This window comes from Gallinula chloropus (assembly GCF_964237585.1).
Source record: "Gallinula chloropus genome assembly, chromosome: 12".
NCBI lineage: Eukaryota > Metazoa > Chordata > Aves > Gruiformes > Rallidae > Gallinula > Gallinula chloropus.
In genome coordinates, this window is record NC_140097.1 from 18,708,298 (window position 1) to 18,736,204 (window position 27,907).

A 27,907-nucleotide genomic window follows, 5' to 3' on the forward strand; every position below is an offset into this window, starting at 1 on the left:
AACTATATATATATAGATAGATATATACATATATATAATTAATTATGTATATACTTATATGTATATATCTCTATATATAGTCTCATAAATGTTTAAGTTCCTCTGTCCAACTGGTGCAAATCTACTGTGCAAGTTAAGCTTTGCAACTTCAAAAAAGTTATTTAAATTAATCTATACAATTGAGTCCATGCCACACAAGCATTTCAAAAAACTCACAGACCAGTGAATTGGATAAATAGCCTCAGAAAGAAGTCCTCTGCAGTTCCTGCTTAAGGAGGAAAAAAAAAAGGAAATAAAAAGAAACAAAAAGAGAGAAAGAAGGGCCAGAAGTGTACAGTACATTCATGCAGGAGGATTTTTTTTTTGTTTTTGTTTTTCTGAAAGGGAACAAGGGGGGTATGTAAATCAGCCATTCATTCTTTCCCCAAAACCATTGTGATCAACAATTCATTCACTTGTCTCAGAGTGAATAAGAGTTCAAACAGCTTTTCAGCCAGCAATGTTTTTAATATATATATTTATATATTTCGGTTGCTGTGGGTTTTTTATTTTATTTTATTTTAATTATTTTTTTTTTCAGTGACCTTTTCAGCTAAAGTGATGTCTCCAGGCTATGTATTGGGCTTCCTGGACTAGAAGAGGTAGCTGATTTACTTGTATCAGTTGTAAGATTTATTCCACTGTCAATAGCACTGTTGTTCTTGTTCAGCGAAGACGGTGGACTTGAGTTTTTCTTGAGGGCAGAGTCTTCTTCTAGGTCTGTGTCATCAATGAGTGGGATGTGGGGCTGGGAATCTTCTATCCTAAATTCAGGATGAGTCATAAAGTTGTGAATAGAGGTTCTAGATTCTGGTTTTTCTAAACCTTCATAGAGAGAGCTACGGAATGCCTTCACGACGCGGATCTGGGGGGAGAAAAGGAAAAAGGTGTCAGAGGGGGCACCTCCAAAGGGCAGCACTGTTAGAGAACACTTTGTGAAAAATGTAGCATATGGTTAGGGCAGTGCAGGCAGCTGAAGTCCACAGTCTCTGGATGTTATACGCATAAACGAGTGGCTCAGTTATGTGCATTTTGAATATCTGTATCAACTGCAATATTAAAATAAATCAAGTTTAAAGCCATCAAAGAACTGATGGGAGGTACTGGTTAAAGAAAGCGAACGTCCACTCGTGTGGTACATCCCTAGTAAAAGACAAGCCATGTTAATTGTAATGCAAATGTAAAACCATGCATGTTGATAGTTTTGCAGTGAGTAAGTAGGAAGGCTTTTTTAATTAAAAAAGTCTCTTTTGTATTGTTAAAAAACCGTTACACATAACATATCACACTTCACAAACAGAAAAGCACAGAACACAGACGTAGTTGGATGGGTAGGTATGAGACACACATAGGAGCCAAGTGTAAAAACTATAAGTAATATCAATGTTTCAAAGCAAAATCTAAATGAATGCAGCCAAGAGCACAAAAAGCCAAGCAGACAAAGTACTAAGCATAATCATGCCACCACAGGGGGGGGAAATAAAATAAAATTAAAAAAAAAATCACAGTTACCACACAACAGAGAGAACTTGCACACAACAACTACACTTGGAAGCCTGGATAATGTGAACATAGTATTTTTGAACCAACTTTTATTTTTCCTTCATGCATATGTGAGGTAAACACTCGAGTATAGACCCACTGTTCTAGCCATTTAACTTTTTTTATAAATAAAACATGTAGTAAAATAATGTATTGTTGGGTTGAATTGAATTACATTTTTAATCAGCAAGCTCTTTCATTTTCTGTGACTTGGTTGTAAAGTTAAATGCTGAAAGCGACACAATTTATGCCATATATGCAGTCTTTAAACTAGGTCAGCTCATTTATGCCAGGGTTTAGCTAATATCATTAACCCTTTATGCCAGGATCAATCTGATGTCATTAAACACCTGACAGCAAGAATGCAGGTGAAAATAAGCTACAAGGCTGCCAGGGACAGTGCAAATTGCTTTCCCAGTAGGAAATGAGAGGGATAGTGAGGAGCACAGCAGAGTGGGGCCACTAAGTCCTCTGTGGGTGGGCAAAGGGAGGATTCTGTCTATATCCCAGTCACCTGCCAGTTCTGAAAAGAAGTGAAGGTTTGTGCTGGTTTACTGCTGGAAAAAACATAGCTTTTTGGAAGGGGGGATGGGGGGCAGAGAGGAAAAAACAGAATGGCAAAACGTGATCTGTTGGCAAATGTTTTATGACTGAGTTCTATCCTTCTACTTCCATGTAGTCCATGAGCGAATTTTTAGCAATTCTTAGAGGGGAGACCAAAACACAGGCAAAGGCAGAAAAGGTGCAAGCAGGCATTGTGAAAGCTCCTCCACACACATTTGAAATGGTTTGGTGGTTGGTATGTGTATCTTTTTACATGTAAATATGTGCACATTATTGACTGGCTTAATATACCATTAATTTCACAGAAACACAAGGCTGGAAAAAACCTTTAAGATTGAGTCCAACCATTCCTGTCCTGTACTAAACCATATCTCCAAGTCCCTCATATACCCGTCTTTCAAACACATCCAGGGATGGCGACTTAACCACCTCCCTGGCAGGTCTGTTCCATCAGTGAAGAAGTTTTTCCTAACATCTAATCTGAACCTGAATTTGTCAAGCTTTAATTTCTCTTTTAATTTGCAGACCCCATTTTAATATTGGCAAGCGATCACAGCATTACAGCTCTGGGGTCTAGCTGATTCTGTGGTTGGAGTTATCCAAGTTGTACAGAATTCCATCACATTTGAGAAGAAGACTGACTTGTGTTTTGATCTTTGACCTCTGTTCCTGTTTATGATCTCTAAACTTGGATATTGCCTAGTAGCAGAAATCATACCATCTTCAGATACATGGCCTTTGATCAGCCCAAATACTCTCCCTTCTCATTTATCCATACGTTTGGTAACAGGAAGGCACAGTGGTTCATGTGACTGCTTATGGTCAATATAAGAGGACTGAAGTGGTACAGAACAGTTTGTCCAGATTTTAGAAGGTTTTAGGAGGTTGGCAGAGGTGCAAGATAAGAATAAGATAAAAAGAATAAATTCTATACACTACAGTCACATGGTGTACCTAGTACCTCTGTGACAGAGCACCTGGAATTATAAACCAGGGTTTCGTGGGAGCTGAATCTCAACTAGTGCTGTGGTACTTGGTAGTTCTGTACAGTGAACAGACTGGGATAAGAGAATAATTTGTGTTACTAAAAATAGGATTTGAACTCATGGAGAAAAGGTGACATACTAATTCCCTTACTAAACGACAAGACAGAAAGGCATAGATAAAGTGCAAAGAAATTAGTCTAAACAATAAGAAAACTATGTTTTGTCAAGGCAATCTTAAAAACATGTTACTATGTTGCCCTATTTTAAATCATGAAGCTTTTTGTTAACATGCTTGCTTTATAGTATGGGCTGATACGGTGACATTTTCTGCAAAGCTACCTATTATTTCTGCTATCTAAACAAAACTAACAGCTCCTTCAATTGTGGCTGTTCGCTGTATCTTATCAACTAACAAAAGAATTTCATTCTCTTGAATACAGCCACTTATTTTGTAGATTTAGATTCTATTTGCCAGTTGGATTTTTTTTAAATAAAGTTAAATTTAATTTTCACCTAAATAAAAAGGTTTACAGTTTGATGTTATGCTTGAACAGATCCAGCAGGATCCAATTACAGTTTTCCTTCAAGTCACACAAACTCTATTTGAGTTGTGCAGTTAACTGCAGGTTAGCAAGGCAGGAACCGATTTCCAGTTATGAGGTTTCAGGTTCCACAGTAAGGAAAGCATCTATATTGCATTTAACACATATATTTGGCATCTAATTTGCATTTAATATCAAGTCAATCTAGCTAGCTAGCATCTCACACTTTAGGTTGCATTTGAAAGCTAGTTAAAAACCTGCTTGACATCACCTCAATTTGTTACTGAATTTGATAGGTTGAAAGAAACCCCTGGACTAACATCTCTTGCTCAGATGTGAGCAAGAATCTGAAGATCTAATTGCAGAATTTACAACCACCCAGCAGTTGTATCACTATGTGTGAAGATCTGAGGCTTAGAATGGACTGTTAGGGCAGTGAAAGATCTGAAGTTTTAGAATGGACTGTTTGAGTTTTAGAGGAACATTTAGATATTACTAGAATAGCTGCTTCTTGTTCGTAGTGAGTTTTACTGGAAATATTAGCTTAGAAGTAGTTTGGAGCTGCAGTGATAATCTAAAGGCCAAACCTGGGCAAATCCCTAAAGCTGATAGGGCATAAAGTTAGGTGTCTAATATGTTTTCTTCTCTAAGGAGCTGTAGAAAAGTACCTTCTCTTAAAGTTTCTCCACCATTTCAGAATTCTATGTATCTGTTCCATTATTTTTTCACTTAAGGAGAAACCCTCTCTTCAAGTTTAAATTTTGCATATTTACATTGGCATCTAAGAAACAAAAATAATATGTTTTAGTGTCACACCTCATTTGGTGAAAGAATTTCTGCACTGCAATATAGTTCAAAATCTTGTTCACAGACTGTCCCTCAATGCATCAAATTATTGCTTATAGGAACAAAGCTTCTTTCTTTCATTATGTTAGTAGAAACAAAGCTAGAGGGTTTGTTGGATACAAAGGTGGCATTTTAATTTATAGAAGAACACTACTGTATTTAAGATAAAAACTGAAAAATATTGTTTACCCAGACTTACAGGGCCCAAAGGCAACAAGTTCTTTTAATACATGCTTAAGCTCAAGATTTGAAGTAGTATCTGGTGTGAAATGTTTAGAGGCTCTGCAGAAACAAAGCTCATGTTATTTTTTTGAGGATAAAATAAAGCGGATGAACTTCATATAATGTTATGGCTGTACAGCATGTAAAAGCAGGGACATACCCATGATGGATAGAACCTAGAAAATGTTGGCTTGTTATGAACTATGTAGAGTTCATGTAATGATATTTCTTAATGATACTGACAATGCCAAGGGAAGACAAACAGTGTGATACAGCTCCCTTTTCTCACAGTAATGGAGACAACAGAAAAAAATGAACTGTTTTTAAACAAAAGACTGTGGGGACAACACTTCAGGACATTTTTGACATTGCTATAAGTTTCCACTTCTTTCTTCTCTGTAGCTGTAATAGAAAAAACTCTTCAGTTTCATCCCACCTTCAACGTTAAATTTATAATACTGCATCAGGCAAGAAAAATAAAAGAAATAGAATTTTAGATACTACAAATTTTTCCCATCAGAAGAAAGAGATGAACTTCAGAATCTCACTCCTAAGTACAACAATCTAGGCAAAATACACAAGGCCTGTTAAGCATCAAGAGATGCATTATGGTTGGTAGTGTGTGGGCTTATACTCGAATGTTTACCTGGCTTCATATAAGCCAAGTATCTTGAGTTTGGTTCACATTCATTTCAGGCTCAAGGTTAAAGACTCACAACCTCTTTTTATTTCACTCTCTCCTGCTGAACCCTTTTGTCCAATGTTCTCTAGCCCTCTGGGAAAACAAACACATTTAATATTCAGACAGTAGAGAGTAGGGCACTGCAAAAGCAAATAAATTCAATACTGAAAGATCAGTAAAGTGATTATTATAAAATTGTAAACAAGAGGTCAATTTTGCAAAGAGATGCCAACTCTTATGTGTAACTGATACTATTCTATATCAAGACTATGACTATACAAAGATAAATGAGTTTGGTCAAGTACTATTCCCATATGTGAAACTTTGAAATAGAAGACACATCTTGAGTATATTTGTTTCATTTAGTCTTGAATTCCCCCAGTTTAGGTGAGTAAAATCAGATTAGGTACCCACAGGAGGAGATATTGCCTGCATTGGAGTCACCTGTAAATGTTGTGGCTAGTATGTTCCAGACTGTATAATGCAGAAGTTTCAAAGATGAAATTAAAGAAGCAATAAATTTTAGAAAAAAAATAATTTCTAGGTTTCTGTTTTAACAAGTGAAACAGAGGCATAACATTATCTGTGCTGCTTGCTTTCTACATAAATCTTCAGAAATCCACTAAGTGCTACTTAAAAGTCAAACCATATGTAATAAGAGGAAAATAGAATACCTACATATTCTCTGACATCCTTGGGTCTATTCTCATCTCAGAAGAGGTTTGTGTGGCCATTATTCCCCTGACTTTTGGAGCATGAGGTCAGAACCACGTGCAGGACTTCCACTTCCCATAGCATATCATCATTCTTATAGGATTGTTGCAAAATTATGGCATCTGGCATTTTTGTTTCAGATTTGGTAAAGTTTTATTTATTATAAAACCCTTTTAAAGAATGTATTTCTGTATTAGGAGTTTGAACCTTCCTGCCATGCCAGATCTCCAGTCGAGGAATAGGTTTTATTGTTTGAATTTGCACCTACTTAGTTTTCCCACAGGGAGGATATACAGAAGTTGGTTTTGACTTTGCATATCCCTGCAGGATTGTGAAATCTTCATTATACCCAGTGGGAACTCCTAAACTTCAGTATGGTATCTCTGTCAGGTGATAGTTTTACGCTGTTCCCAAATGGTGCAGCTTTTAGAAATGTCACTTCAGGTGTGGACTTTGTTTAAGTTCATGTTCTGCTTGTTCCATTTCCTCATGTGACAGTTATACCATGTTGCCACAGAAAATGACTGACATTTTCCACTAAGGCTGGTGTACCCACTTGACTTGGTCCGTGATCTGCATATAGATCAATACCAGACAGTAAAGTTTGCCTTAACATTTATTTAAATATAAGTTTTTGGGGTTTTTTTTAAGGAATTTGTTCCCATTTTTCTTCATGAGAAAATTTGATTCAGACTTAAGATTATACCTTAAATTCTGCAAAGTCTGTCCAGCTGAATGATGATTACATTTATAGAAAACTATATATGTAAGAAATACAGAAAAGGAAAAGCTGTTGGAATAGTACAATTTTTTTCTCTTGATATGAAAGACACTTATTTTCATACCAAAAGATTACAAATAGCTAAACTAAGCTCTCCCCTCAAAATTATCTCTTCGAAAATGGACTACCATATGCACAAGAATTAAGCCTGCTGAGTCTTAGTTTGACACAATTTGCAGCTGCATAAGCCCTTTGCTACTCCGAGGCAAATATTGCATGTGTAAAGCTTCTACCCAAACCCAACAGCTTCCTGGCAAGTCTGATAAATTTCAACTATTTTTTAATTAAAGGGAAAACGAAAAAGTTGTCTTCCCAAGCAAATTAGTCCCATGTTTGAATATTGTGGCCCCCTCCAAAAGGTGAACTGGAGCAAAAGTATAACCTCATGGGTGCTATGCACCTCTTTTGCTTGAAAACATTTTTTAACAAACAAACAAAACTCAGAAAACCTTCAGAGATCTGTATGATGGAAGAATACTTCTGAAAGTATTTTGTGATTGTTTGGTACGATTTTAATTGGCTGCAATGAAAACTGGGGTCATCACTGTCTATTTTTTCCTATGTCATCCTTGCAAGTGGCTTGAGGCCACTGTTGCTAAAGTTAATATAATAACAAGTTGTAAGTTATGCTATGAAATATTCACTTCCAAAATTCTCAGACAAAAAATTACAGACTTCAACAGAACAAAGAAAAAGGAACTTGCAAATACAGAAACTACAGCAGATTAGTGATCTGGGAGATTACTTTTGGTGGGGTTTGGCTTTGTTTGTTGTTACTTAATGTTTCCTACACCTAATGATATTTTAAAAAATTATAACCTTTTACAAAAGATTGGATTTTTTTTTCTGGCAAGGGACCTGCATTTGTTGGCTGCTTTCACTTAAGAAAGTTATTAACTATATATGAGAACGGGAGGAAGGAGGAAGAGCAAGTACAAAGGAATATTAAATATGCATCTGCCTTAGGAAATGTGAAATCAGGTTCTTTTGAAGGGGTTACCTATGGATAATATAAACGATATCTGAAAACTAGATATAAACAGATTGGGATAAAGAATAACTCGTTTACTTTGTGTACAGTTAGATCTCATCCTGCACCTAATTAAACAAATGTACTAGCAAAAGCTTTAACTATATTCTTAATTTTAAGCACAAACTAACATTTTGTGTTACTAATTCTGAGTTTCAAAAGTAAAAAAGATGCACTACCGCCCCACTGGACCAGATTTTGGTTGCCTAATATAAAATGTAGAAAGAAATGCATATAAAATATATATCCACGAAAGCTGGGAATGGGTAGCACTGTATCCAAACCCACCCAGTGATAGAAGATTGTGTGTGTATATGTGCATCCATGTGTTCACACGCATGACAACAAAAGTTCAGCCGAGTGCATATTAAAGATGTGTGTATACTGAGTTTGCATTTAAATAATTTTCTATATTTATTAGAGTATGTAAAATACCAGATTTCTATTTAGAGAATTTTTCATTATATGTATTTAAAGCTGCAGCACTTTTCAAAAGAGGAAGAGACGCATAATGTGGATCTCACTGATGTCCATTAATGCTGAAATCCTGAAATATCTAATTTATTATTGGCAAAACCACTACGACAGCTAAAAAGTATCAGCATCGTTCTCCTTTGTATAAATTGCTTTTAATTAAGCTATTCCACAACCCTGTGAAAGATCTGAATATGCCATATTTATGAATAGCTGAAAATTTCAGGTAATAACTTGCTAATTTGTTTCACAAACTACTGTAGATGTGGGTTTATTTGACAGGCACATTTCTTTTGAAGTATGCACTGACCTTTGAATCAAACACTCATCTGTCCAAAAATACTAGGAAAAGTAAATTTTTAAAAAATTTAAAAATCTAAAAAATTTAAAAAAAATCAAAAATGTTATAAATCTGAAGAAGAAATCTCTGATCAGTGAGGTGCCATAAAGAACTCTGTATTACAAGCTACACAATTAAGTAAAAAACTGTTAAAATAGAGTTACGTGTTCTTATTGATAGAGCACCACGTGATGCTTATATTGTTTATTAAGTATTGGTATCAGAACCTCTGCATTTTCAGCACCCAAAATGACATCTGAAATATCCTGGTTGGTGCAACACACTGAGCACAATTCCTCTGAAAATGCATGTTCCTGACAGTATCTCCTATTGGGCCCTTTCAAGCATGACACCCTTTTGTCTTTGCTAGACTCTTAAGGCTTTCCCTTGATCCTCCCCATAATATATCTCCATACGCAATATTTTTAAAAACCCTGAAGAGAAGGAAAAGCTTCAAAATGTGAGGTAGATTTATTCCATTATTCCCTCCCACCCCATGGGATGTAGGTAATAATTTAGGGTTTAATTCATTCTGAGGATCTAAGAGGAAAGAAGTCAGTCCTCTCCCTCCGTGCACGTTCTAAGCAAGGAGCTGAAAACAGACCTTGGTGTGCAACTGGGAACTGAAATGGTCCCAGAAAATGCCAATTCACACAAACCATTTCTATCACATCATTTTGGTTAGGAACGGCTTTCCAGGTTCCAGAAGATGACCAACCAACTGTATATACCGGATATAAAATAACAACTGGGCTTTTTCTTTACTTTTTTACTGTCATTCATTAAGTTTATCATGTCATTGTATTAATAAATCAAAACTTTCCCTCAGGGTTATAATTTGAAGCACAAACTGGTTTGATATTAAACAAGCATTGTTGTGGTAATAAAATACTGAGAGCCCAGAATAACAATTTTAAAAGGATCTATTTCTAATTGTCCTTTGCCGTGAAGACACACATCTCCGAGTCACCTAATAAATCATACAATTTTTTTTTTATTTTACTGAAAATTGTGCTTATAATTGATGACCTCCATAGGCCTGTTTTATTTTTCCAAATAGAGAGAGACCAAAGACTGGAGCAGATTATGCTATTAATTAACTTCAGCCCATAACCTGGTAAGGCCTTTATCAAGCCACAAGACTGTTCAGTTCTTAGTTGCTTTGCTGCAGTGGGGAGAGGAGAGGCAAGATAAATTGTCTATTTTAATTTTATTAGATTTACCCTTTCAGGCTGCTGGCTACAGGATGTTATTGAAACATTTACCACAGCAAAGTGTGTTTCACACTGTTTTCTGCTCAAATGTAGAAATGTTATTATGGGAAATCTCTCCCTGGATGAAAGGCTGGTTTGTGTGTGGTGTTTTGTGACCTGCTCCGTGTGGAAATGAGGGAACAGGGGCTCTGAGTTCTCAAAAGCAGGTTACAGTGCCTGTGGCACAATGACATGCAGCTCAGGTCTGCTTCTTGACTGTGCCACTGCTGCAGTAAAAGTTATCGGGACAAACTTGCACCAAGACAAGACAGAAAGAGAGAAATTTTCTCCAGGAAGCAACTGCCAAATTTGGAACCTTAATGGCTCTTTGGGTGCTTGGCAAAAGTCTCCTTTGACTTTTAATTCCAAAAAAACTTCTGACATATACCTAAAACTACTTTATGCTTCATGTTCAAATACTGAGGTGGTTTTGCACTCAAGCTGAATGGAAAGGTCAAGCTTCCTTTTTTCTCCAGGAGTTCTGGAATTTTATTTCCTTCTCTTGTCTGCCTTCCCTCTCTCCGTTGGCCAGACAAAAAAGTCCAACTTTTCACTAAAATTGACGTAAGGAATATAATGCGTCAGTTTGTAACATAACAACGCTGGCTATGCTATAAACCAAAATAGCTACTTATAGTCCTGAATAAGCAAAATAACTTTTTTTAAAATCAACCAAGTTAGAGCTGTAAGAGTCTTCCGAGCAACCAGAATTTCCCTTTTAGCAAAGCAGCCCTTCCTTATTAGCTGCTTGAAAACTTTTATTCACTTTAGTCCCTCTTCACCAGATGTTTTGTTTGCATCTACAAGGAAGCTGTGTAAGGATTTCAGTGTTTAGAAACCTGCTGCTTTTAACAAGGACATTTGTTGCCACATTTATTTTGTTGCTTCAACACTGTCCTTTAGCTTGTCTAGCTCCCTCCTTCCTTAAGGCTTACCTCCCACTGAATTTATGGATAGTCATTCTATTCTTTCATCATTCATGTAAACATTCATGTCTTAGCCTGGCATCATAAACTGGATTCTCTATTTCCTTGCTCATTCCTGTCCTGTGCAGAGTACATCTTTTTTGGATGTGAGTTTCCTGTATTATACAGAGTCTTCCAGACTTCCTTTATCTGACAAGCTGCATTGCTTAATTTAAGATAGCTGTAGAATGATTTCGAGTATGTATTTTATAAGCAGTAGAAAACATGCTCAATGAGATTGATAAAACATGACACTAAAGCTCAGAACCTCCATACACTGGATAAAAAAAACCTGTCCTACCACTAAGTTAACAAAATTTTGGTGAATCATGGAGAGCATCTACTGTACACAAAGTAATCGTGTTACGTGTTTCTGACTATGTGTAAACTAATAAACAGAACAGGACAGAACGGGAAAGGGCAAAGTAGCTTAGTCTCAAATGACCGCTACGTAAGTTGGCATCTCTGTAGGTCTGATGCATTAAGAATACACACTCACGCCCAGCCGCAGCAGCAGATGTGCTGGTAGGAGAGGAAAGAGCATTGGATAACGATACGTGACTAGGGCTAGAAATATTGGTTACATCCTGGGTCTGGCTTGTGACGGAGGACTGTCTCCTTAGAGCCCCCTGAAAGGAAGTGCCACTCTTGAAAGTATTGACTACTTCGATCTGTAATGGAGGAAAGAACGAGACAAGTTGCTTAAAGTATGGATACAGTTGCATAACTGACAGGAATAATAATGAAAAACAACAAATCAACCGTGCACACAGTTTCACTTCAATTGAAATACTTCTAAGAGTTCCTTTAATGTTTTTAGATATGATGTGATCCAAATGTTCTGCCTGGGTAAAATGAAACAGCTCCATAGGAGGCAGTGGAGCTGCATCAAGTTTGAATAACTAGAATATTTGAAATAACCATCTTTAAAATTTTAACCATTTTATTTATATGTAATACTTTATGTAGCTGATCTCTACTTTTTGCCTACTGAGAACAAAATTACTATTATTGCTTTCTAGCTGTTCTTCCAGAGGGAAGAAAATTTAGTCACTTACTTGGAATTTGGGGGAGGATGGGGAGATGGGACCGGGATGGGTGTGGGGTGGCACCCAAGCAAACCAAAAAAACCCTTTAAAATATTAAGCCTATGACTCTCTTTTGTCTACATATCCAGGGTTGTCGGTATATAGCTTGATAAAATAGAAAATATATCCATATTTTATTTGACTTGCCCTATAATGAAATCTTATATAAATTAAGCATAGTTATAATGAATACTGAATTTTCTAGCTACAGATTTTAAAATATTAATATTTTATTTTTATACAGAGCACTAAAAATCATTCAGAAAATTATGTGGAACTGGATTGACTATTGCAGCAAACATTATTACAATTTTCTACTTCTTTTTTATTTTCATGTCTATTTTATGCACTGTTTGACATATCCATCCTGAATACCTTCCTGACTGCTTTATTTGTCACCACAGAGAATGAGTTAAAAAAAGAGCTGACTATTTCAAGGCATTCTTTGTCACCAGTATAACCCAACCAAAGCAGGCTCTGTGTACAAATGTAAAGCCAGGGATTGGCAATAGATAATATAAACGAGTTAATACAAACTACAAATCCCTACACACCAAAATGTCCTCTTTGTCACATTACTACAACCACAACATGATGTAACAGCAGTAATGGTATCAATTAGAAGAATTGAACCAACTTCTTGTTTTAAGTAACCCACTGTTCCCAAATTTCTATCTTCCAACCCAGAATTTGGAAAATACACAGCCTAAAAAGTAACTGGAAGAAGGTAAAGTGGTATGTTTCTGAATTAAAAAAGCACAAATCTTGGTGCAAGCAAAATTGGAAGCACTATAATAAATTGGCTGACATTTTTTTCTGTTGTGGTTGGTCTTAAGAACAAACAATTTCATATGGCTTCATCTTTAATAGTATTGATGTATCCCCTATCTTATTTTGGACGTTGTTTATTTTCCTGCAGGTTTTTATGGGAATAATCATATCACAGCCAGCTGTAAAAGGGATCAAAGGTTACTGTTTAAAATTGTCACACTAAGCTTTTACTATTCAAACAGGAAACAGCTGATTAGTTCACTGACCCACTGTTTGAGAGTCCTGTTTACACCATCCATTTAAATGTGCACATAGATGTATGGCATTAAGCAGTCATCACAACAATTTATTTTCAATTACATGTTCAGTGCAAATATGACAGTAAAAAAATACACTATTAGGTGAGTTAGCATATGGAATGGGGTAAAAATGAATTGTTAGCTAAGGTTCACACTGGCATCTAGAAAAAAACATATGGCTCAAACCATTGGTTATATAGGAAGGCGTATTAAATACTCACCTGGAATGGCCACTGTACCAAAGTAGAATTAAATACAGATCTTGGGTTTTTATTATCTAACACAGGTGACAGAGCACTCTTCAAAAGAGACCATTCAAAAAAGATTTTAAAGACTCTTACTGAGAGCATGAAGTGCTTATTACTGTGGAAGACACAGATGGTAAACCATAAGCCAAAGGGCATTTCTTGATCTACAGATGCCTTCCTAATAAACTGAAAGTATTAGGTGTAAGAGTGAAATGATAAGGGAAGATCTGTATTTAACACTTTCTCCAGAGAACAAGAATTACAGGCATGCAATTTATTTGTTCTCCTGAGGAAAGTAACTACAGATCTCCATGGATATAATTGGGAGGAGGAGGAGAACCCTTTCAGAATCTTTAAACCTTTAAATTCTTTAAATCTTTTCAGAATATAGAGGGCTGCATACTGTCTGAAGCCAAGAAAGAGAAGAACTTGGCCCAAAACCAGAAGCCAACAGAGAAGAAAGAGTTCATATAAACAAATAAATAATGCATTTAAAAATAAGGTGTAATTTTTTAGTTTAGAAAATAATGCCTTTATCTAAAACAACTCAAGTTACTAAAAAAGAGAAAGCAAATAAGTCCTATATCATGAAAAGTTTGTAAAACTTTCAGGAAAATATTGCATGTAATCTTGTTTTGATTCTAGGCCTTCAGGTAGAGAAAAAATTTGTATCCTACATTTTAAGGTTTTCATAATGCTGGAACTTTTCATCTGTCAATTTTCTATATGTTCTATACTCTAGAAGATCTGTATTTGTGAGGTACACACAGGCTAATTAAAATACTGATGATTAATAGTCAAAATTTTTAATAATTAAAAAATAAAAGATGCTATACTAGCAGAATAGCTCTGGCAGAACAAGTTTTTTCCTGATGTTTAACAAGAAAGGTTTTTGGCCAGCATATCTGTCGTCATTGATGTTAACAGGTATCATTCACCTAAGCTCCAACCAGGATATTATTTACAAAGCAAAGAAACCTCCAACAGAAAAAAACACTTTTCTGCATGAAATAAATGCTTCCATTCAACTTATATTAGGCTACTGCACTTTTTCTATATTAAAAGCTATATGGAAAGCCATAAAATGAGGTGCTAGCTTTTATCTAACTTAAAAATGTCTTACCAGGAGTGATTTTCATTGCTATAGCATTTCCATTGCTTCAAGAGGAGAAGTTTGAAGGCAGAAAGGAAGGGAAAGAAAATGCTGTACGACACCTCTAGGTATTTTTCAGTATCTAAAGAGGAATAATTTTTCCAGCAGCAGTTAACTTGGCACCAGTGTATTCTTCCATTTTTGCTTTTATTCTCAAAACACTTCTAGATGATTACTCCCACATTAAGCAGATAAAGGAAGCTGAATTACAGGACAAGTGAAGCAGAGGAGCAAAGAATCAGGCCCAACGTTCTAAAAAAACTGATACGGAGCTTGCAAAGTTTTCAAAACTCCATGCTTCACAATTTTTCCATACTAAAGAGTGAGGTAACTAGAGAAAATTCACAGTATACAATTTTAAAAGATGCAATGATATTCTGTTATTACTCAGATTATGCAGTTTTGCCTGAAGGTGAACTTGCTGAACTTGCAAAGGCTATTAGATCTGACAATATAGTTAAGACCAGTCTTCTCTCAACAATTTTTCCTTTACAATAAAAGGATTCATGAGAACTGCAACAAAGACATGGGAAAAAACTGCTGAAAACTAGGAGAGCTTGCAAAGTCCTGTCTTGATGTATTTTAAGAACACCTTTATATCTTTCTGAAACTTGAATAACTAGGATGAGCCACTTGTGAAACTTTGTATGTCAGTGGTCTTGTGAGAGTGCTACCCAGTAAGGAAGCATTCTTCCATTCAGAGAAGGAGAATATGCATCGATCCAGAGAAGCCCTACAGCCAGACAACAAAATATCTACATGAACAAAAGTGGACAGATAAAGAAAATCAGAAGTAGATAGCCACTCTCTTTGACTTAGTTGTGTGCATTTTTCATACATTTTTTTGAAAGTAAATTCATGCATGTCTTCATAGAAACACATCTGACATTTCAGTATGAAGAATCAACAGTAGAAATCCCTCTCTGTGCTGTCAGCCCATGTTTGAACCCCCTGAGAGAGAGCATGGAAAAGAAAAAAACGCATGGTAAAGTATTTTATTGTAGCCTTGCAGGGAAGACCTGTCAATTACCTGGAAAAGAACCCTTCAAATCTACTTCAGATCCTTTATAACTGTTACAGGAGTGCAGGCTATTCTTGAATGCTGGTGCTATCCATCTAATAATGACTGAATAGAAAATAAGCCAAAATAAAGATAATCTAATATACAGCACAAGTGTATGATGATGGAGCCCAGTCTTGTTAGGATTTCAATGATCGATCTAGATGTGCAAGAGACTAGAGTTCATTCCTAAGCTTACTGTCATCCTCTTATATATATAAAGTGAGGGGATGCTCTACCTTCTTCTTCCGCATCTCCAGAAGTGCATTAGACATCAGAGGATTCTTGCAAATCCTCCAGCTCCCCAAGGATGCTACAGACATCCTCATCTTCTTCCATCAACTCTTCTTTAGCTGGCTTCCTGAGAAATGTAGTACAAGTGTATGAATTCATTGGGATGGGCCACAAAACACAGTGCATCAAAATGCACTCCACTCAAGGTCCATCCAACAATGGATCTAATTTGACCTGCAGGTAAGTTCATCACTCTCCAGTGGACACCTTGGAACTCTTTTTTAATCTCTTGGCCCATATCCTTTTGTCACTATCATTCCACATGTGTGAAATGGATGTAAATATCAAAGTCACCGAACAAACAAAATGAGAAGAAAAACAACAACAAAAAAATCACAGAAATCTCTTGGCAAGAGAGAAACAATACTTCCTACCAGAGGTATTTCTACAACTAAGAGCAGAAAGGAAACTAAGATGGATGTTAGCAAAGAAATATAATTAATGTTCATTTTGGTTTAAGTAGTATAAAAGAAGAATAATTTTTCTGTGAATTAAGTGGACAAAGATATGCAGAAGAACTAAATGCTAACTCTTCAGGCTAGGAAAAGAACTGAAAGGATGTAATTTGCTTTTGTGCTTGTTTGTTTACACTCACCACAACCAGAAAGACATCCTGACAGAAATGCCAACAGACAACACTCCTCCTATAGCCATCAGGAAGAAAAGAATGTACATTTAGAGGCCATCTTTTCATAAAGATCTCCATTACCTGGGCACCTGCTTGTCACCTTTCTACTGTGAAAAATTGAATTTTCTCTAATGATGAGTGCTCCTGACTCGATATATTGCGTCAAGACACACAACCCCAAAGCTGAAGATCCGTATTTAATTACTTACCCCAGAACCTTGGGAATTTACTCAAACCCAGTTTCCACCCTTTTTCTTTTTTGCTGTGTGGATACAATAGAGAGACTGATCTGTCCTAGTTTTAGGACAGTTTTCCCCCATTTTTGTCTAAAATGCATGGCAGGATCTCTCTCTCCAGAGAGTGGAAAAAAAAAAGTATCAATTTGTAGATGGAAAAAGGGAGACTCATACAATGGTTTGAGTTGGAAGGGACCTCAAAGCCCATCTAGTCCCACTACAGCACTACAGGACAAATTTTACTAGATATCCTAATCCTTACTGTATTTAGCATCATGGTTCAGCGAAAGTATTTAGTATATTAAGAAGTGCCATGGGCTTCTTGTATTTAGTAAAAGTTGGCACATCTTTAAAATAAAAAAGTATTTCTAAGAAATCATTCACACACACACATTTCAATATTTAACGGATGCTTAGGCCCTTACTGCTAAAACTAAATCCAGAACCACAGTTTTTATTACCTAATAGGAAGTAAAATCAATTCCTTTTAACCATGCCATAAATATGGTTGTGCCAGAACAGAAAAGATTTTTTTTTTAAATCAAATGGTACATTAGACAACAACTTAAATTATTTTGTTATTGCAGAAGTGGCAGCAACAATACTTTTGTGACAAAATAAACCAGAATGGTTTAGAAAGCCTTCGTAAGGTTTTGGTAGCCATCGTCACAGCCAGCGTATTACCAGTAGCACTGTTTTACGAGCTGTCATCATTGTCATCAAAAAAGAATGTCCATTCACAACAGTACAAAAAAAAGTACTCCCATTTCCTATCTCTTCTGCTATACACCCCACTTTCTTCTGTTCACCTACTTTACTTTTTCATGTGTTCCTCCTTTGAAACAGTAAAGCAATTAACAAGTACCATCATCACACACGTGCTCTGTGGCTTTCCCTGTAATGTTATCTTGCCTTGATCAAAGATTAAGCATTTTTTTTCTAGACCATGTAGGAATTTACATTCAGCATACCTGGGTTTGGATTCTGTTGAGTCCTCTGAACCAGAGAATTTGTCCACGTCGAAGCTCTCTCTCTGCATGATCAATTTCCTCAACATCTTCATTGAGTTCTTCTTCAGGGACCTCCTCCTTCTCAGTGAGCCTCCCTGCCTCCTTTAAAAACTTTAGCCTACTTGTTGGGATGGTTGCAATGACCTAAAATTATAAAAAAGTACTGAAAACATAACCCTCATTCAATAAACACAGTATAATAATCTGCTAATTACAAAAGAACACTGATATTTTAATGAGATCTATAATCTTTCAGGACAGCTAAAATAAGCATATTCGTAATAGTACTTTACATTTATACAACTCCATATTAGTCCAAAACTATTTAGTTTACTGTGTGAACAATTAACATTACTTGCATTGTTAAACCACAGTGGCCATACAGCCACAGTTTAAGGCTAGGGAATATGTCCTTTCTCAAAAACTAAAAGATGGACATATTTTAATGTAATTCTTTAAAGAACATGTAGCAAGACTCATACTTCTGCAATCAGATTTTGTGTATTTCTAATGATTGGTAATAATCCAGTGTATGTTAATGTGAACTGAAAAATAGTCACATCCCATGCTTATAAATCTTCTCACAGTACAGTCATCCTTGTATCCAGCTTCCCTTTGTTTCAGCAAGTTAAAATGGCTTTCCCATCATTTATCAAAAATGAGTTTCCTTAAAGGTGTGGGTTTGACTATCTCCCTGTTGACTTCTTACAGCGCTCTTATTCCATGTCCTTACTACTAATAAATTCTGAATAACTCAACCCCTCTTCTTCGTCTGTTTGTCCACCAAAGTGGCCCTTGAAGTAATTAAAACAGAAGGTAGCTAATAATCTTTAAAATTTGCAAATACTGTCATTAGATGATTTTTAAGTACATTAGAGTATTACCCTCTCTTTGTTCTGATTTCTTTTGTCAGCTTGAATAAAAATACAAGCATGTGCCTACTGAAGCAAGACATTACCTGGAACATACTGAACTCCCAAAAAAACCACCCCAAAAAACTCCTAGAAAGTTAACTATTAGACCCATTTGGCAAAAAAGTTTTAGAATTTTAATTTTTGTTTGTCTTTGTTTCAGCAGTGAGCAATCGCATCTCTGAAGCCCAAATGTGTGAAAGATGGAGATAGAATAAAGACCGTCGCAGGGAAGTTGGTAAGGATGTATCTTAGTTTTGGAAAAGTGGAATGGATATAACAAAGTCACATGAAAAGGTACCCAATGTTTTTAGGATGAAAATGAACTGTTGAGTTTGTGGAGGGTGTCCTTGAATGTCATGATCCACCACTCCACGTCTATTATAGTATTTTAAAGACAGATAATGAATTGGAAAAAAAAAAAAAAAAGACAAATGGTTCCTACACTACTACAGAACCTTTATAAAATGCATTTTGGGGCTTGAAGAACAAGATGTAAACTTGGGAAATTAATGAATTGATGTGACATGAGCAAAGCAAAGACAGAACAGGAATAAAAAAGAAAAGGTAAGTGCTAGTCATTTAAATACTTACTGAAACTGCTTCAGCTTCCCAGCTTTCAAAACACTATAATGCCAGCACTCTACAGAAAGAAGCTACTCGAGACTGTTTGATATATCTGATGAAACTGATGGTGATGAAGTACTTTCAAGACACTATACATAGAAACAACTGTATTTGGTGGTGATTATGTGCAATAGAACATATCTCTCCTTCATGACCCCTCTCAGCCAGCCCGATAGATTCTACTCAGATTTTTTTTCTTAGAGTGACTACAAGTCATTTTTTTGTTCATTTGGTTTTTGTATCTGCAGACACCTGCCCAGTTGAGGTACCAGCGGACTCAATAGACTGGATTTAGATTAAGGAAAATTATTGCGGTCTTAAAAGTAATGAATAATTCTGGGAATGTAACACAAATTATTTTAGAAAGACTTGGTTTTCAGAAGCAATGAGGGGCGCTTTAGGAAACTGTCCCTCAAAGCATCTCAGATTGGCTTCCTAGAAATTACACCTGAAATCACTTTTTAAAGTGCCAATTTTAACACCTAAACTTGAAAAACTTGATTGGTTTTAGTGATTCACAAGAACAGCAAGTTCAGGAGATTGATAAAGCAAGGGGATAACAAATTTGGTTTGTGCTGAACTAGAATTAGTCAGAGCAGGAGGGAAAAGGCTGAGAAGGAAGAGAAGGACCTCTTCTAAAGGAAAATAATCCCTCTTACTGCAGAGCTCCATGAAGAGAGGACTTGCCAGAGACTATAAAACATGTCAATATGGAAAAAATGCTTTCTTTTTTTTTTTTTTTTTTAAAAACCTTGTGTGTTTCTTTCCTGGTCACTAAATACTGACCACAAGAGAAAGACTTTTTTCCACCCCTGTATTTACATTATGTCAAATTGTAGTAATTTCAGTGATAAAACCGTTAGAGTCTCCCAATACCAGATTTAATTTAATAGCTAGGCTCTCACAATAAGGCTTCAGCAACAATGCCCATCTTTAAACTGAAAACAGAGGCTGAAATTGTTCTTAGCTTTCAATGACTATGTAATAAAAACATCTAACAAACTTTAGTAGCTGATCAAAAGCTGTGGGAAACTCTTCACATCTGAATGATCTAATAAATATCTAGGGTTTTTCTCCCTTTCCCTGCTTTTCTTCCTCCCCCTCCCAAAGTTGGTATTTTGCAGTTAAATCAGTTAAAAAAAAATAAAAATCTTTTCTTTCCAAGAATTATCAATCTAAGTTTAGGTCTTCCTTCTGCAGGCCATAAATTAAATCCCATCTTCAGGTAATAGTTACAGCAGAACAACCCAATTGTAGTGATTTTCAGTAACATATGTATTGAAACTGTCATGACTCTGAGCTTATTTATTTGAAACAAATCGGAGACCCTACTGTCCAGAAATTAATTCTTTCAGTAAGAGAACAAATCATCACTTTTGAAGGGTAGCATCCATTAATTACAATTCCATCAGAACCATTTCAATATTTAGCTGCAGTTGGCAATTTCTTGCCTATATCTTCAAAGCAGCAAACTGGTTGATATATATGTATCTTTATATCTGAGATGCAAACTGCAACTTTTACTGTGCCAGATGACATCAATTTCAGAATATTACTAATACATTCAAAGGTGAAAAAAATTAACATTATTAGTAGTATTAAATTTGCAATTAAAAATGACACATGAAATAAACTGCACTCTTCTGCAACTATTATGGGGGAAAATAATCCTTTTTTCATCATCCCCTCTTCCATCCTTTACACACAGAAGTAGGTGGATGGGGATTTATGTTAAATGCACTGGATTAGTCCTATGCCAGTAACAAAGCTACCATGGATTGACAGGATGACAGTTTCAGCAAGGGAGTAAGTGGGTTGGCATAGAACTGGAACTTCTTTTCACTTTAAAAAAATTGCCATGGTTGAACATACATGTGCCACATCGGGTACTCTATTACAGGGGTGGTTACAGTGCACTTGCCCTTACTGTACTTTTTGTCTAACTAGAGGACTAGGTTATCAATCAAATGTCTTTAACAAAACATTCTAACTGAAGACAACCTTGGTGACAGCATGCCCTGCTTAGGGAAAGAAACATAGGAAAATTAACAAAAACCACAAAAGGAACAACGGGATGAATTATCCTTATGACTGTACCTATTCGTGAAGCACTTAGAGAACACCCTCTATTTCACCGTAAGCTATGAAGAACATTGTGAGAGATCAAGGAAACAACTCTATAGTACAATTATCTACATTATCAGATCTTTGATTAAAGCAAAAAAATAAAGAAATCCACATATTCCTGAATGCTTACCTGACCCCATACAAGTTCTCCTAATCCAATAAATACACACCACATCCACTGGTCAAGCTGCAAGGGAGAACAGCTAAATGGTTTTCCTCCAAACTGGACAATTACTATCTACAAAGAAAAGCAAAGAAAAGGCAACAAATTATGATGCTGTCATTTTCATACATCTTCAAATTAATTTAAGATTTTACTTAGTTACAATGATCAAAATTTATTCTGTATCAGTATGGCTACGTAACATTCTCCATTATTGACCTTGTATTGAATGAGAAAATATGGGAAACCAGGTTGTATAACATTAGGTGCGCCTTCTACAGTATTTAGATTGTTTAATGATAATAACAACAACAACAACAAAACCCAGACAGGAAAAAACCCTTTAAGTGTATTTCTGATGAATTGTTAATAATCTCGCCCGATTCATTACCTGAATAGCAAAGGTACCCAGCACAATAGTGCAAAAGATAGGATTTCTGAAGATGCCATCAAAGACATTCCTTTCACCATGGATTTTCCGTGCATTGATTTCATTGAAAAGCTGCATCATCACAAAAGTGTTGAAGATAATGGTGTAATGCTCTGAAGGAGGAGAGTGAAGTGGTGCATTCCTCCCACTGTCAATCTTAAACATTTTCTCACCTAGGTATAAGACAAAAATAAAGGTTTCCACTAGAATAAATGCATACAACTGACTTCCTGGGTGCACATTGCTGGCTCATGTCCAATTTTTCATTCACTCTCTTATCCACAAAGTTTACAGATAACATACAGTTATGGGAAGTGTGGGGCAGTCATGTCAAAGTGTAAGTAATGAATGAAATAAGATTACAAAAGATTATATCACAATACTACTTATTTTTATAAGCAGTATAACTAATAAAGGCAAATTAAAACCTGAACACTTTCCTGCTATCCCACTAGTATTACATTCAGAATTTCTGAAGAATGCAGAAGAAAGGCTTTCTCCTGAGGTTGAGAATTCCATCAGCTAAGTTAACAGTGAGGGGGGTTTTGCCTTTGAGCAGTTTACGTTCAAGTCACTGGGAATAATGAACATATTTCCAAAGAAAGAATTTGGCTTATAGTCTTCTGACAGAAAACAGATTGCGATATCATAGATATATCCATAACACAATATGAGCTCAGAAAACCTAGACTGTGAGAACGCAGAGATTTTTAAGAGGATTACATATCTCCAGGGAGGTAACTCAGTCTTGGCAAACATTGTCCTTACTGCATATAAACAATAAAGGAAAAATAATGAAAGCAAATAGATATTATTTTATCTTTTATAGATGTGCACATACACACACACATCATATCTATTTGCTTTTATTCAAGTAACATGCAGACACAAATATATGCATAACACTTTCCTCAGTGAGATTACCTGTCCTTAAGTCTCTATTATTGTATTGCATCATTTAATTAGCAAAGCAGAACGTGCTGCCATTGTGGAACGGCAGTGGTTAAACCCATAATTAGCTTTTATTTCCAAACATGTTCCAAAAGGCATTATGGTACATCATCTTTAAGTTTATTACACCTAGTTGCTGAGGTTAGGATTTTCTTTTTTACTAGTCTTTCACAGAACTAGACAGTGACTTTGGGATTTCTGTTGTGCCTGGAATTTCAAAGGCATTACTGATTCTTCAAACCCAATGCATTTATGGACACATCCCAGGAAAAACAGAAAACCTTGACACACTAGTTTCAACAGAAAGCTACTACCAAAAAAGGTATTAGCTGATTAAAATATAATTCTAATTAATTTGGAATTTATTTATCGAAACACAGAGGTTAAACATCATTCCGCTGCAAAACTGAGCCCTGGGGAGTTTATAAAGGAAAGGACTGTATTTCCTAGGTTAATCAGAAACTTGGTTGGACTGTATCTTTCAAAGGTGTTTTCCAGAAAGACAGAAGTAATTAGAACAGGGAGGAAAAAAATGGTTTTCTTTTTGTCTGGACTCAATATAATTAAAAAATAAAACTCATCAAACACGCATTAAAACTTCCCACAAAGTTCAAGGAAATTCTCATTCCAAGATGCATATTGCATGAAATACCAAAACCTCCTAGACCTGTTTCAGGCTTACCAGACATTCTCAAAATTCACGGGAAGCCTCACAATATTACAGGCCATCTTTCTTCAAAATGTGACAATTATTTTGGTTTAAATAGCTCCCCTGTAAACAGACCATCTCCTCCTTGGAGCATTCCAAATAAGCTGTCAGTTGTTGGTAAGGTGGAGCAAGACCTTCACAACAGAGCTCAAACACTTCTCTAAGAATCATAAATGTACTGTTTACAGCTTAGAGGGAAGTCTGTACGTAAACAAAAAAATCTGAAAGACAACACGTGTCATTTACCAGTGATGACATATCGACAAGGACACGGGACCCAACTGATAGAATTAGCAGTCCTTTGAGCAAGTTCACTTACTGCAGAGCAACAGAAGCTATTATTAGCCCCTACTGTTCCCTGCAGCAAGAAACATTCCTCCTCCTGCCCTCCCCTCTACAAAATACAACCTATAAAAAGCATCCATTGGTAGTGAAGCCTGAAGGAATCAGATTATTTTTCGCCCTTTTAATAACCATTTGAGATACTAGATGCCAAAAGAGTGTTATTTGTATGACTTCATACTGATCACTTGCTTACGTGTACTGCTTAAGATCAGCATTATTTCTTTTCTATGGCAAACATTTTGCTCCCAACTAGAGTTTCTCCTGATATTGGTAAAAAGATGTTCACTTTTGTTGTGGGCTTTTAGGTTTGTTATCACATGTCTACTAAAGCTGACAATCTCAAAATAAATTTGAGTACAGAAGCAGCAGGCTAGCTACTCTGATTAAACTGTAACCTTCTATGCTGTGTTTTAATATAAACTTTTGCCAAAGCCCAAACTCAGGTTTTGTTACATATGAAAGGTGACTAAATCCCTCTATTGCATCTGTTCTGTTTCTGATGCCAGCAAACAGCTCTGTCCTGCTAGCTCTTTAACTTTGGCAGACCTAAGTACATGTGCATTAAGTGGTTACATTTAAAGCACTTTGATATATCAGGCTACAAGACCTCGATGTTTCTAAACTAAGCAAGAAGCCTAACAAACTTTCTTACCAACAAAAAGAAGTGTAAATATGAGAGTAAGCTGATAAACAGCATGGCCCAGAATGTTCTTCATCATGGTACGGGATATAAGTGGTTTGTTCCTGCCATATGGCTTTCTCAGCAATAGAGCCTCTGTTGGAGGTTCGGTGGCCAGAGCAAGTGATGCAAAGGTGTCCATGATTAGATTGACCCACAACATCTGTACGGCTTTTAGAGGAGAGTCCTGTCGAGACAAAGTAGGAAGTTAGGTATTTCCTAGAAAAACAATTGTTTATCAGGTCATTTACTGTGATTTCATTTTGTCCTGTATGACTACAAGCAGTGCTGAAGAACAGGTACTGAAACACATGGACCTCTGGTCGGCCCTACTACGACCTTTCTTACATTGCTTATGCACAACCACAGGAAGCACAGTGACCTGGGAAAGGAAAAATTATTTCTCTCCAGTCATTAAAATCAGGAATATTTACAATTACACAATTCTTACAAAGCATGACTCAGGCACTTTGTAAGACACTTTACAATACCCTCTGTGATTTCATGCACCATGCTTAAATTGTCAGCTGACTGTACGTAACTAGATAACGCAAGAGGGAGTTTCTTTCCTGGAAGAAAATCTATACTGAAGGAATTTAAAAAGTAATGTTTCCTTGTATAATAACCCATCTACCTGTTTTTTTCAGAAACAGCTTGAAATTACTGAAAATTTGTGAAACAATTATTGGGACATTCTAATACTTAAATAAGACCTTTTAGAAACAGTAGTGGTGAAAAGATGCCTGACGTTTGAATTAAACAAAAACATTTGGAAGTCATTAAATTATATCAAATGTGCAAAATTAAGAAAATCTTTCTTAATTACTGGGTAACAGGCATCTTTGAAAGTATGGAACTGGAAAGAAAAAAACAAAACCATTCCTACTTGTCAGGATGGATTTCTTTCCTGAAGCAAAACGCCAACCGCTAGAAGGAGCTCTCTCCTCACTTAATGCAAGAAAGAGGCAGTCATGTGAGAGATCATGTTTTAAAAAACCCCAAAAGTAAATAAATAAAGCAAACACATGACTATGACAAAGTTCTGATCTGTAATTCACTGGGGCAGCTGTAATGGTAGATGCAATTGCTTGAAGGAGCCATAAGAGGAAAAATGAAGTAGGTTCTTTTTTTTGGTGTCTAACAGCCCTCTGTGTCTTCAGACCGAATACGAAGCAGGCAGCATTAGCAAAGTCGGCTTCCTCTTTCAGAGTCAGGCTTTATTATGAAAATGGAATCACACAAGTAATAAGGTATTGGTGTGACAAATTTTATAATGGGAGGAAATTAATCCACAGTGTGAAAGTTGGAAGATAAGAGCACTATTTTTATGCATTACATTGCTTCACTACTGCAGCACCACAGTAAAGAAATTTATGGAAAAGCATACAAGCCCAATCGAAGCCAATAAAAACTCCTCATGAACTCTGCCCTTTTCTTCAAAGGCTTAAATGTTCAATATCCATTCAGTATCACAAGGACATATGGAGAAGGCGGCAGGTGGTTTGGTCTCTTGTGGATCTGGTTTATATTCCAACTTTCCCTTGAGATAAAATATTTTGTCTTGAAAATGTATTTTTAACACCCCTTCATTTACAAATGTTGATATATTTTATTTATTAAAAGATATTCATTTTTGGCTTATTCAAAGGGCTGGAGAAAAGCAACCTGCTGTTCCTAAGCCTTACAGGTTGGCTACATCAGGCAAGGGAGGAAGATTAGCATTAATAGGTTCTTGACCTCTTGCTTATGGTTTGCATTAACTGGGCTTATCTGGAGAGTTCAGCTGCAGAACTGGGGTATGTCTTTGTCTTTAGAGGTGACTAAAACTGAAAAGCAATCAGGACAAACTTCATTCCAAACTGAAACTAACTTTTTTTTTTTTTTTTTAATTAACCCTGACAGCTCAAACAAGGAGAGCACTTGCACAAAAGGGGTTTGTTGCTAGGGCTCAGAGTCCCTAGACTTGGACACAGTTGATAGAAGAAAAGGAAAATGTGTTTTCTACTGGAGAATTTTCCTTGTCATATTTTTATCTTGAAAAACATTCTCTACTTTGAGATGTTACAATAGCTGAATTTCCACTTCATGCACTGACTTCTATGTCAATAAAACTGAATTTGTCTGTTACACTTAATAAAGAGAGTCAAATATTCAGGTGTCTATCAGAGCCTGACATATTCCTAGCATAATGAAAAGTCAGATTATTTCAGTCTCTAAATCACACAACTGTAATTGGCAGTCATCAGTTTTGGCAACAACATGTTCTCACCATTTCACACTGCCAATCACCTTGGGTGGCTATGGTGCCTCTAATAATTATCTATTATTGGCAGTGCTACACTGTTCAGTCAAGTGTGAAAGCTCATTCGAAGCTGAAGCCAAAACATTAAATACACATTAGTCTGGGCAGGCAGTGGAATGAAATTTCCACTGCAACTTGTGATTAGTTGGTGGAAACTGAGGAAAATACCTATCAGCTAAGGAGCCTGGGCTTCCATTACAGATTTTAGTCACTCCTGCCAGTGGGATGCAAGCTCAATGTTCTTTTCACTGCGTTTTAGCCACTAACTCACTAGCTAATAGTTCTTAATTCCTGATCTGAAAACTTGGGGGATGAAAGCTGTTCAAACGGCAAACCACCCAAAATCACTGCTTATTTGTCAAATTCCTTTCCACTTGACCTTGGAATAGGTTAGCATTGGCCTAGAGGTAAAGGAAAATGCCCCTTAAATCAAGTGATGCTACACTTCATCTTGGAAGCACTTAAAAGCACAAATCACCAAAGGCTGGAAATAAACTACAAATCTTTTGTGACACACAGAGCTTCACAAATTTTAGAGCTTGTTACTTTTGATTTAGATGACAAGCTGTAAGGGAATAAAAAGGTATTTTTCACCCTTACCTCTTTACTCCCACTGGTCACAGAACACATGCACAGATTCATAAAAATGAGTATTTTTGGTAGGTTAACTTCGATTACAGTAATGCAAAAAAAAAGTCAGCTCTCACTTCTGCTGCTACATCACGCTGTCTACTAATTGTGTGGAAGTGGCATCCTTAATTCTTACTTCCATGCCTCTCAGCCTACCCAAAACAAACCTAAACAGTACATAATTTGAATTTATATTATAGCTTTTTCAAATTTCCAATGCTATTATTTTAGATTTGCCAAATACAGTTCTGCAGTAAAACATTATA

At 36.1% G+C, this 27,907-nt stretch overlaps 1 protein-coding gene across 8 annotated transcripts in view; it reads right to left on the reverse strand.

Moving 5' to 3' along the window:
• Positions 1-326: 326 nt before the first annotated feature.
• ATP2B2 (ATPase plasma membrane Ca2+ transporting 2) overlaps positions 327-27,907 on the reverse strand; it is a gene marked incomplete at its 5' end in the record, with an annotated part of 171,284 nt that continues 143,703 nt past the window's right edge. For 7 of the 8 annotated variants that reach the window (XM_084269387.1, XM_084269386.1, XM_084269385.1 and 4 more), the window contains 5 exons: positions 327-904; positions 17,729-17,911; positions 21,563-21,670; positions 21,987-22,198; positions 24,683-24,896. In XM_084269387.1, the coding sequence (XP_084125513.1) occupies positions 593-904; positions 17,729-17,911; positions 21,563-21,670; positions 21,987-22,198; positions 24,683-24,896 (1,029 nt within the window). In that variant the 3' untranslated portion in view covers positions 327-592. Of the gene's footprint in view, positions 905-11,564; positions 11,652-17,728; positions 17,912-21,562; positions 21,671-21,986; positions 22,199-24,682; positions 24,897-27,907 lie in introns of all 8 variants that reach the window. The other variant, XM_084269380.1, reaches the window with a different exon arrangement.